This window comes from Lycorma delicatula, chromosome 6 (assembly GCF_047948215.1).
Source record: "Lycorma delicatula isolate Av1 chromosome 6, ASM4794821v1, whole genome shotgun sequence".
NCBI classification, from domain to species: domain Eukaryota; kingdom Metazoa; phylum Arthropoda; class Insecta; order Hemiptera; family Fulgoridae; genus Lycorma; species Lycorma delicatula.
The window spans coordinates 96,699,458-96,712,014 of NC_134460.1; the positions used below are offsets into that span (position 1 = coordinate 96,699,458).

The 12,557-nt window shown below is 28.3% G+C and overlaps 1 protein-coding gene across 1 annotated transcript in view; it reads left to right on the top strand.

Moving 5' to 3' along the window:
* Positions 1–752: 752 nt before the first annotated feature.
* The window catches only part of LOC142326050 (putative E3 ubiquitin-protein ligase UBR7), a 41,856-nt gene continuing 30,051 nt past the window's right edge, over positions 753–12,557 (top strand). The window contains exons 1-3 of the mRNA XM_075368147.1: positions 753–1,180; positions 3,993–4,126; positions 9,826–9,886. Coding sequence (XP_075224262.1) covers positions 1,013–1,180; positions 3,993–4,126; positions 9,826–9,886 — 363 coding nt within the window. The 5' untranslated portion in view covers positions 753–1,012. The remainder of the gene's footprint in view (positions 1,181–3,992; positions 4,127–9,825; positions 9,887–12,557) is intronic.

Below are 12,557 nucleotides of genomic sequence, written 5' to 3' on the forward strand. Positions count from 1 at the left end.
GGCAAGACTCATCTTTCATTTAACAAAATATGTATTAATAAGTAACTTTAAAAATGCACTCTCAAAGAGTCCCTAATAAAAGATCCAGCTATAACTTTCAAAAGCCCAAAATAATTTTTATTGTAATATATTATACTGTTACTATTTAAATATAATACTATTTATTTAGACTTTATCATATTGTATACAAATACTATCTTATCTGCAGCTAGTATTTTACAAAAGTGGAAATAATCACTGTGACCCTACAGGTATAACTTATGAATGAGAAACCTTTTTTTTTGACATGATTTAATTTATGGTGAAAGCAGAAAGACTGGAACTAAACAGTTTACTTCTCTATCACATTATTTTTTAAATTAATTGATGTTAATTATGCACTTTGTAATTACAATGGTGTATGTAAATATAAAAATAGTAATTTATTAAACATTTTAAAAAATGCGGGCTAGGCATTCTTGTAGTATCAGATCTAGAAGGCATCTATGATAGATCGTACTACAAAAGTAACCTTTAAATTCAATAGTAGTTGTTTTGAGAATAATGAATTATAGTTTCGTTACATTTCATTCGTCACAATTGATTCTGATTTAGTTCCAAGAAGTCCATTAAAAGTTAATTTTTTTAAAGTTAATCTATTTTTTATGTTTTAAAAAAAACAGCTCTCGACTTGAGTGATTAACATTCATCGAGGAATGTAAAGAAATTATTGAGAACAAAAAATATAATAATGATTCTTTTTTCATTTTATTGAACTTTTCAGTTCTGTCTACTGACAAAAGTATAACTGTAGACTTTAGATATGATTATTGCTTTGAATGAAAAAATTGTTCAACTGATTATGATTGCATCTTTGAAATGTTATTTAGAGGAACTGTGTACGTTTAGAGGAACTATGAAATCGATTGTAAACTAACTGAACGCACTTCCCATTCCCGCCAACCGTTATATGTTACTACTTGTAGGTTAGTCTCCATTATCTTTCTTAGTGGTAGACAAAATTTCAGTAAGAATGGCTGGTTTGATAGAAAATGATACTTCTAGAGTAAATGACGACAATAATGAAGATGATTCTAATGTAATAACTATGGTCGATGTTTTAGCAGAAGAAGAGAAGTTGGAAGAAGATGCTTTCGCAGTTCTGGGTGCTTCGGATGACAAGAATTGTACATACAGTCAGGTATGTTAAGTAATTTTCAAAATGTAATTTTGTTTTGTAATATATTCTACAAATTATCTCAGCAATAGTAAAGTAATCTGATTTTTGGGGTGTTTTCCAACATGGAAACAATTTAAAGGTATTTGATATTGCTTAGTTATTACGCTCCCCAATCTGCTCAGTTTACGTGATCCTACGACACTTTTCAAGGAAATGTTTATTTGGTGTTATTTTTATTTATTTTCTTGTATATTCATTTGATTATTAACTGTTTAATGTTAAACATTTTAACTTATTCTGAAGTATTCAGTGAATAGCTGAAGATTGTAATAAAAGTATAGCTGTGTTTATTAGCCTTTTTTCTTTATATGTTACGATTATGAATTTATTTAGCTGATTCTTCGCAGACCCAGATTTTTTTTAATACAAATTCCCATATATAAAGAAGCACAGTAGGTATAAAAGAAAACTTGGAACTAACAATATATATTTGTAAACATAATATTAAATAAAGGCCAAATTTCCGGTGCTGGATTTGACCAGTTCTACATCGCCGTACTTTAATGAATTAAAATAGTTGTTATGATAAATTTAATGTGTTTGAAATATTCATTTATTTTTTTTGCAATTGAATTATTAACAATAATAAATAATTGTTATTCATCCACCAAAATTAAACATTCATGGTCACTTTTCATTATTTCAGTCAGTGCAATCATAAACACTTCCATTGGATATCATATAATTTACTTTTAAATGTTGATTAGCTTGACTGCTATGTTCAACATTAATGAAATTCACTACTACTCATTTTAGTGATCTGTTGGAACAGGTTTGTGTAGCTTAGGTTGTTAGCATCTCCACACCTAAGTTTCTGAATGGTACTCCCTGAGAAATTCTAAGATTCAAGGTTTTAAGAGTGTATTTTATGTTCTTATTCATGTTCCCCCCTAAAAAATGTACAAAATAATGTTATTAGCATATTGTAAAATTTTCTTGTAGTGTAGCTCTTTTGTTTGCTAACCAATTTATTTAAATTAAAAGATTTTCTTTTATATACAAAACATCATTACTGAGGGTAAGTTTTTTAATAATACTAACTAAATAAAAAATTAATTAAACCTGAATTTTGTAGGTCATTGTGTACTCAAGCACTTTGTGTAGTTTTTACTTTTATTTCATTTAAATTTATTATTTGTTAAATATTAACGTATAATTTAAACATTTCTTTTACTTATTTATTATTATTTTTTATTTACAAGTTAAGTTCAAAATGTTCTTGGAATTAGTTTGTTTTCAAAAACCTAAATGAATATGTTTTAGAGACATTCCTTTGTCAGCAATATATTTTTGCCAATGTCTAAAATTTTTAGAAACATTCTTGAAATTCCTTTTTAGATATTGTACCCTTCTATTTCTTTGTATTGGTCATCACATCATTGTCATTTTAGTATATTTTCCTCTTTATAACAATTTTTCAACTGAGGAAACAAAAAAAAAATATCAGCAAGTGCAAGGCTAAAGTATGGTAGATGCTCCAAAGTTCTTACACTTGTCTTGTCAGGTACCCTTTGTCAAGCATGGATCAATGTCATGCAAAAGAATTAAACTTTTGTTTCCCATTTTTTACATTGTTTCCTTTTTTACTACATCCCATGAAGGATATTGACAAGCATTTCCTTTCTTGTTTACCTCTGCTCATTAGGAATGAATTTATGGTGAATCAAAAAACTTCCAACATAACTTTTTCTTTGTCCCTAGTTAGATTTTTTTGATCAAGGATGAAGATGATGATGGCTACTCTTGACAACTAGTGTTAGTGGATAATACAAAAAACACTGTGTCTCATCTGATGTTATAATCTTGATCAACCATAATGATAAAGTTTCCTACCATTGTTATGCAAGTTTCTGATCTACAGATACCATTTTTGAAATGTTGTCTAGATTTTTTCTCAGTGTGGTGACAAACATGATGTAAGTGCAGATCATTATGTAAAATACTGTTGCAACTCCTGACATCTCAACTATTAGTGCGATATCCTTGATAGTTTTCTTCTGTAATTTCAAACAACCTTTCCAATACTATCATTAAAACACTTATGGCCAATCATATATTGTTTTCTCAATTGCCGATTTTCCATGTACTTGTTCAAGCAGCAGTAACATCCAACACATGATTATTTAAGGAAAATGTAAAGTTTGGTATTCTTGCACTCTTCATTTTCAGACATATATCACTCTGACATGGATGATATGAAATGGAACAATTTAGTATTGTTTTACATGGAAGAGGAGATATGTGATGTGTCTCATATTGTGTTTTTTTTTTGACAGCATATATGATATGCAAAAACCTTACATCGATTGCTATTTTAAGCTGTATGAGGCAATTCCAGGAACTTTGAACACACATATATATATATATATATATATATATATATATATATATAGAATATTGTAGGAATATATATTGTATTCTATAAAATATTATAGAATATATAAGACCCATTTTATTAAGCTGATTGATTCTTGTATTTCAGAGATTTTATTTCTATTTGGGAAGAGAGAACCGACGGCACTCTTTAGCAGACTGTTGTCTATATTGATAATTGATTTTTTACCCTATTGAAAGATAATAAATTTCTTTTTAATTATTTCCCCAATTAGTATATGTTGCATGATGGTCATATTTGTTTAGAAGTTCTGCCTTAGGTATCAAATTAAAAGTTTGAAGCTCTGAGACAAATTTATATGATCCACTGCAGCAAGGAAACATTCTGGCAGTATGTATGAAATGTCATTATAGTTAAGATTATTATTTTTTGTTCCAGGGTTATATGAAACGGCAGGCATTGTATGCTTGTAAAACTTGTTTCGACAGTAACAATAAGTTAGCTGGTGTATGCCTTGCTTGTAGTTATCATTGCCACGAGGGACATGATCTTGTTGAATTATACACAAAGAGGTAATTTATTATTTTTGTAAGTATTGAATGCTGATTACTAAATCACCAACTCACACCAAATCACCTAATACAAAATTAAAATGTTGCTGGTAAAATTGATTTATTTTTTGTCGCAGTTTTACCATGTTTATTGTGGGTGGAAAATTGGGATTATTTTTGTTTTAGAATGTTTCATATTCTTTTGAGTGGCCATTTGTAAAGGCATTTGTCATCCATTCTTTTCTTATAAGTTTCTGGAAACTTTATTTTGTGTTTTAAATGTATCAAATTCAAACAAAAACTACATTAATTAGCATAAAACATACTTTGAGGAAGAGTAAAAAAATTATTTGCACTTATTATTTTATTTTTTTTCAATTTATTTACGCAAATGTTGAAATTGAACAACTTGGGCATTTTTTCCTCTTAGTCTCCTTTTTCATTGGACTTGGGGGGCCACCCCCCACAAGCTTGCATGCATATTCCCTTGAAGATGATTTTAGGTTGCTCACCCAACCATTTTGCTTTAGAGATGAGATGAATGATTTGTAGGATGTGTGAAAAATGCCATACCTAACCGAGATTCGAACCCGGGACCTCCAAATGAAAGCCAAGACACTACCACTCGCACCATGTAGGACGGCACTTCTTCCTACACTTGCTTTGTCCACAGAAAATTGTCTACCATCTAAAACATCTTTGAGTGATCCAAAGAGATAATAGTTAGAAGGGGAAACATCTGGGCTGTAAGCAGGGTATTCTAACACCCTAAAAATCTAAATTAAGGTAATGGTTTCAACAGTCTAGCTGCTTGTGTGCAGCTGTGCATTGGTAAACAATCTTTTCTTTGACAATAGACCTCAGTGTTTTGTGCGAATTGCTGGCTTCAGGCTAGCAAATCACTGTATCTTGCATTGTTGATTCATTCACTCCATTATTGATTGCAACTAGCTGGTGGTTTTCCAGTACAATTTTTCAAGCTTGCTGAATCTTCTCATCAGTAGTAGAAATTGACTGTCATCCTGCTTCATCTTCATGAATTACATCTGTCAAGCTGCTTTTAAACATATCAACCTATTCAGACATTTCTACATGGTAGAGCTCTCTGTCTCTATATTGTTTTGTTAGCCTTTAATGAATTTCAGCCCCTGGAACAACATCATCTTACTAGAGAAATCAGATCATTGAACTTTGTTCTTCCTTGGTGCACACTGTTAGTGGAACAGGCATAGTTACAGTTCAGAAATAAGAAAAAAATCATGTTATCAAGGTCAAACTTTGATAATGTGACTACAGAAGTATCAATCTTAAGCATACACAGGTAGAAGACACTCTGACAAACTTAAAGATGTGTTATGACAAATGTGCAGTTAATTTTTGACCTGCCTACTATTTTATGTTCAGAGCATATTCTGCCTATCTGAAGGAAATACTTCAAAAAAAGTAATTGAAAATCTAAATTATAAAAATACAAAATTTCAACTTGGCAACTTAATTTTGTTTGTTTGGAAAAAATATTCACCTTTCAGATATAAAAAAAAGTCTTGAGTTCTGCGAGTCATATCCTTAATTTATTAGAAGCCTCTAAATATTATTTTACAAAATTGCTTATGTGTTGAAATGAAATAATTCAGAAGAGATGCATCACAGAACCTCAAATTTTAACAAAATCAACTTTATAGTTTGGAAAAAATATTCACCTTTCAGATATAAAAAAAAGCCTTGAGTTCTGCGAGTCATATCCTTAATTTATTAGAAGCCTCTAAATATTATTTTACAAAATTGCTTATGTGTTCAAATGAAATAATTCAGAAGAGATGCATCACAGAACCTCAAATTTTAACAAAATCAACTTTATAGTTAGTAATAAATCATTAACATTCTATATAGTTAATTATTCGATCTAGTTAATGTAAGAGCAGCTAAAATTTAGTAATCAAACTGCAGAAGATATGTATAAGTTTTGTTATGACAATATTTTAACCCGTTCCTCCAGTTATGAAATGACAATTTTTTTATAATTTAAAAACCTATTAATTAAATTTGTGGTTGGTTACCATATGTTTATGGTAAAATTGCTTATATCAAAAAAATTAAATTTTTTTTACAAAAACCGTCATTTAATCAAAAAATGGGCTTACATGTCAATTACAATAATGTTTTCAGTTTGATATTTCTTGAAACAATTTTCTGGGTGTAAACCCGGGTTTCTGAAATGTTAGGAGTAGCGCCCTACCTTGGGGTTCAACTATTTCATCATCACTACCTCCACTTTCACTATAATTGTCCAAAATAGCATTTTCTTGATCATGTTTTCAAAATTATACTTCACTTCGAGTACGTAATTAAGCATAAAATCAACTATTTTCGATTACATCAATATTACTTGGGTTTATGATCTTACAAACAGATGTCTGTTTGTTTTTTAATCTCTGCATAGCCACCTGTGGTTATTTAAAATTGTTGAGTTATACTTGACGAAGGAACAGTATCGGTACATTATGATGTCGAACTGTATTTGACAAAAGAGTTAATGATAACTTCTATTTTTATCAAGAAGAGTTGAAGAGCAAAGGAGTTGAAATTGTAAAAGAGATTGATATCTGTAAGGAAATTTCACAAACAGGATTTTGTTACAGATTTGTACCTTCAAGTTAAACAGGATTTAGGTATTATATTATTTAGCCTACAGTAATTAGATGATCTACATTTATTCTCAAGAATGGCATATTTTCGTTTTTCTAAATGTTGGAATCATATTCTTCATTTATTTTGATGAATAGTGGGTTAGGAAAATATCGACCTTTAAAAGAATGATCGAGAAGTGGTTTCTTCGGTGGGAAATTTTGTATTGAAGGTGTGGTTTGAGATATTCTGGCACAGGAAAATGGCCAAAAAATATTTACAAGTAATATTATTATACGTTTGTTTCTAAAATGATATACGTAACAGAGATCAGTATGTATGAACATGTAATTTAGGTTGTAGGTTACTGAGTTACATTGAATCTAAGAGATTTGTGTAAATGGAGTGAAGTGCTTCAAACCAGATAAAATAATTTATTAATCTTCATCTGAAGAATTACACAATGCGTTTTGTAAAATCCAACAAATTCAATATTTACTGATTCTTGTAGTCTACTTGCTGCTAGATTCATGTACACATTGATCTAAGTTCTTTATGATCGTAATTTTTATTCAACAACCCTAATTTTATCAATGTCTTCCTTTTCTTCATTCAGGATCACTTTGGCAGAATTTTAAACTGAAATTCAGATCATCTTATAACCCTTGAAGCCCATAAATGTAACATTAGATATCTTGAAGATCACCGGGAAGTGCTTAATTGATTAGAAGCTTTTTGTTTTGTTGTTAGAGCTTTTTGTAATTGTCTGACTCTTGTTACATATACCTGGGTATTAGTATTTTACCATTTTTTTGCATCTTAATAAACCACCATTTTTTTCAAATCTCCCATTTTAAATATCATTTGGTTTCATACCAAATTTATCATGTAGCGTGTAAATTGTTTGGTGGATATGTACCATATTCTTCAGGCCATTTCTGTTAAATATTTTTGGTATTCTTTACATTTCAGTATTGTTTTGGAACCAGTTTTCATTGGTTGTTTGTTAAATTAAAATTTTTCCTGAAAAAAATATAAGCTAGGATAAAATATAAAAATAAAAACAAAAAAACGAATACAAATTATACAATAATAAATAATAATACAAGAGTAACTTTGCATTTTGCATATTCAAGACTATTGGCCTACTTTTTGCCTACTGCATATAGGTGGCCATGCAGGATTATGATAGCAACATACCATGGCAACCTTTAAATTTGTTAGAGTTCTTGACAAACCAGGTGTTACCTAGTCTAAATTTATCTTGAAGTTGGATTTTATCAAAGTAGAGCAATACAGTGATTTTTTAGAGAAACCATTGGCAGTACAAGGGAAAAATGTTTGGTTAAGTCAGAAATATTATGTGATTTTGGGTTAACAGACAAACAATCAGTTGATTTTTACTGGATCATTATAAGTATTAAAAAAAATGGGCCATGAATGATTTATTTATTTAACATTAATTGTTTATTAAGTTAATCCTTGTCTCCACCCTTTAATGAATGGGTTTCTGCAGAAACCAGATAAAAAAATTATGTCTAAGACGAGATAACCGTTTAGACATTGAGGGCTCCAACATTCATGATTCAACTAGTTTTTAACCATCTACATTGTTTATATACAATTTATATATACACTGTGATTTTACTATACACTATACACAGTGATTTTTTAGAGAAACCATTGGCAGTACAAGGGAAAAATGTTTGGTTAAGTCAGAAATATTATGTGATTTTGGGTTAACAGACAAACAATCAGTTGATTTTTACTGGATCATTATAAGTATTAAAAAAAATGGGCCATGAATGATTTATTTATTTAACATTAATTGTTTATTAAGTTAATCCTTGTCTCCACCCTTTAATGAATGGGTTTCTGCAGAAACCAGATAAAAAAATTATGTCTAAGACGAGATAACCGTTTAGACATTGAGGGCTCCAACATTCATGATTCAACTAGTTTTTAACCATCTACATTGTTTATATACAATCTATATATACACTCTTTTTTCTGGGTTTAAAAAGTTGAGTACTGGTTTGGTTTTTATGAATGCTGGCATTTCATTTTAACTTTTCTAACTGTGTGACAAGAATTGAACTCAAATGGTAATCTGAAAATGTTGTACGGAACTGTTTTATTTCAATTAGAACTCTGGAAACACCTTTTTAGATGTTATACCAGAGGAATATTAATACAGCACTGTACATATCCACAGTAAATCAATCCGATTGCTGATTAGGAGAACTTAATTCGGGTAATATTCAAACAACATGAAACGTACAGAAGCAACCAATTTACTCATATTCATCCACAATACCCGACCTCCAAGTAGCTGGATTACAAGAGCCTCCATGACTCCCAGTCAATAAGAATTGAACTAGGAGGCACAAACTATACTTTATGTTTGTATGCCTTGTTTCTAGTAATTCTAAATTAAAAAAGAAAAACAAAAAACAAGCACTTGTAAAGAGACTGTAAACAAATGCAAGCAGAACATAAATATTATGAAGACATGTGTTGTAGAATCTCTACTAAAAACTGTTATCTTATATTTTAAAGTGAAGACTTTAGGAAATGTACAATATAACATAATCTGTGTGGAACCACCAAGTCAACACATTTTGTATTTTATTTATTCATTAAGGAACTAAATAAAAAAAGAAGGTAATATAAAGGCCACTGGTTGACTCGGTTTGCTTAGGTGTTGTAGACTTAAAGCCTATATAGACTAATGCTATGGCAAAATTTTTCATCTTAATACACATGTGGTTTAATGCACTGAAAGGCATTCATTACAAAATCTTTTTAGTAATAATCTAAGAAAAAATTATTTTAAAAATAAAAATCTAAAATCTTATTATCTGCTTGTATAGTGTAATGATTTTGCCAAGAGTGATGTTGTAGCTATTATAAATTGAATAGCTTACACAGTGTTGACATTTTTACCGAAAATTCAACCTTCACTAAGAAAACCTAGAATACAGACTTGATATCAAACTATCATACACCTAGTATCAAATTTCCTTTTCTAAGAGTTATAAAATTTAAGTGTAACCTATTATATGAGTTTATTACACTTCTTTTTTTTGTTACAGAAATTTCAGATGTGATTGTGGAAATAGTCTATTTGGTGACAAAAAATGTAATTTGGAACCAGTAAGTGCAAGTTTGTTTAAAATTAATCTGTTTATTATTGTTTATTAAAACTGTTGGTAAATGTTTTAGATAACATATTAGTTAGTTATATGATTATTGAACTGTTTCTTGGTTTTGTACTAAAATTTATTTAATTTTTTATTTTCTTTTTTGACAGCCTCAATTTTAATTGGTAAATTATTTTTAAAAATACAGTTGATTCTAAAATATTATTTGTCATTTTATAATAATTTTAGTACTTTTTTGATGAATTATTTGAATTTTATTAAAATTTCAAACTAAAATTATTTTATGAGATTTTACTCTTAGTTTGCTGTAAATAATTTTTTTCTGTGAATATTTGAATTACTGCTTTTGATTTTCAATTTATGAAAAACTGAATCCATCAAATAATGTTTTGCAGTTCAATTAAAAAAATTCCACAAAAACCATTACATGAATTTTTGTGTGTAATTTGAGCTTATATGTTTATTAATGTACAATTAAATGAAGGACACGAGACTTTGTAACAAATTTGCTAGATCTGTTATGACTTCCCAAAAAAGTACATTTAAGCAGTTTGTTTTCAAACAATTTTAATATCTTCGCCAAAAAAGTATAATATTCTTCTTGACTAGTGTTTTAATTTCAGCTAAAGACATTCTATAAAATTCTGGCATATCAAAATTAAATTCTTTTGTTTCATTTTGTCAAATTTAAGTGAAATGCAGCCTATCATAAAAATTTATCAGAAATCAAGATTATTTGAAGTAAACTTAATACTAAATTTTGAAAGTTGTGCATGTACGTGAATAGATGAGTAAATACGATTATCTAAAAAAATTATTATTTTTGTAATTTTTTACATTTTCTTTCCATTAAGTGGGATATATCGTCATCATTAATTATCCTATGTATATAAAACAATTATAATTGGTACTTAAAGTTTTATTAGACAATATTTCATTAATTACATTTTCTTATCTCCTTCAATAATACTCAATTATAAATCTCAATAGGTCTAAAAATAGAATTAGTTTTTAATCATATGAAGTGCAGTTTTCATTTCACAAGGTGTGTAGTATGTTCCAACTTTTAACGTGTTTATTTTTATATTAAAAAAAAGTAAAGGACCACCAGCATAACAAAAATACAAGTAAACTTAAATTGATCACAAAAAAAGAAGTATTTAAATTAAGAGAAACTACTTGTTGGGTAAAATTACAAAATAAAATGACACATAGCTCGTATTTGCCAAAAGAAATTGGACTTTAATTAGAAAAACAACAAATAAATTGCATATAGGCTAATAATAAATTGTAGATCTACAATTTAATAAAGCCTGAAAACAAAAGAACATAAAACACCTTTTTTTACAATCATACACTTAAAAAATTAAATGAAATTATGAAATAAACTTAACTTAATTCTATACAGAATTTATACAATGAATATCAGCTGAATCAACATATCAATAATAATAATAAATTACAAATTCATAAATATACATTTTTCAAATAATCATTTTGAAAATCTTTTGCATTAAATACAAGTCTAAAAACAGTTTAAAGAACTAAATACATTATTAGTCAAACTACAAGATGGAATACAAAAGCAGTAAATATTACTAGAACAAGTTACAATATTAATTACAAAGAAATCCAAAATCATAACTTAACTTCAGAAGTTATTTTCTTTAGATTAATTTAATTCAGTTCATGAATAAATAAGAATTAATCTCTGCGATTAACAAATTACATTAGATTAAATGATAGAGTTAATTACAATATAAACAAATTGCAATAAGTAATCATATAAATAGAGTAAGCTTTCTTGAAAATATTTAAGTTTCTTAGTCATTCTCATGTTAATGACTTCTTTTTTTCTAATTTGTAAAAAATAATATAATACTTGATTCAGCAAAACAATATTTAACACTGATTACAAAAATTAACAACAGCAAGAATCTTAACACTTTAAAAAATGATGTAAAATAGAAGCTCAAATAATAAGTTTTAGTACTTAAATAAAGCAAAGAAACAAAGTTATTAATAATTATTGTCAAATGACTATAACTGTCTCATTAAAATTGTTATTTTCAAAATGAAATCAAAGGGTTGTGCAGTTACAAGCATCAATGAAGTACAATAGAAAACATTCTTGGAAGTTGCTAAAATGTATATGAAATGTTATCAACCAACACATTCATGTTCATTAATGTCTGTGTCATACATATTTTTTTTAATTCTGAAGTATTTAATTACAAGTCAGTTTTATATTAACAATAGTTGGCATTAATAGCACATAAAATATGTTACACATGAAAAATGATAACACAACAGTTATCTAAGCCACCTTTCGTGACTACACTTGAATGAAGAAATGGTTTTATAAGCCAATCTTGAAATTCAAATTCATAAAGTACAATTAGTGGTGTATTTCACTAATTTTATTAAAAACATAACTGTTTAATATAATAAATGATGAATAATTTGAATTTGCCTTAATCACACATAAATATTTGTAAAAAATGAACTCGTGAAATTAAAGTATACATATACACATACAGTTTATCCTTGGCGCAGTCTACAATGGCGAATCAAAAATAACAGAGGTAACAATTTGTGATTAGAAATTGAATAATACGTAGCATCTCAAAATTGTAATAACCCGTTGGAGACGATTCGGCGTC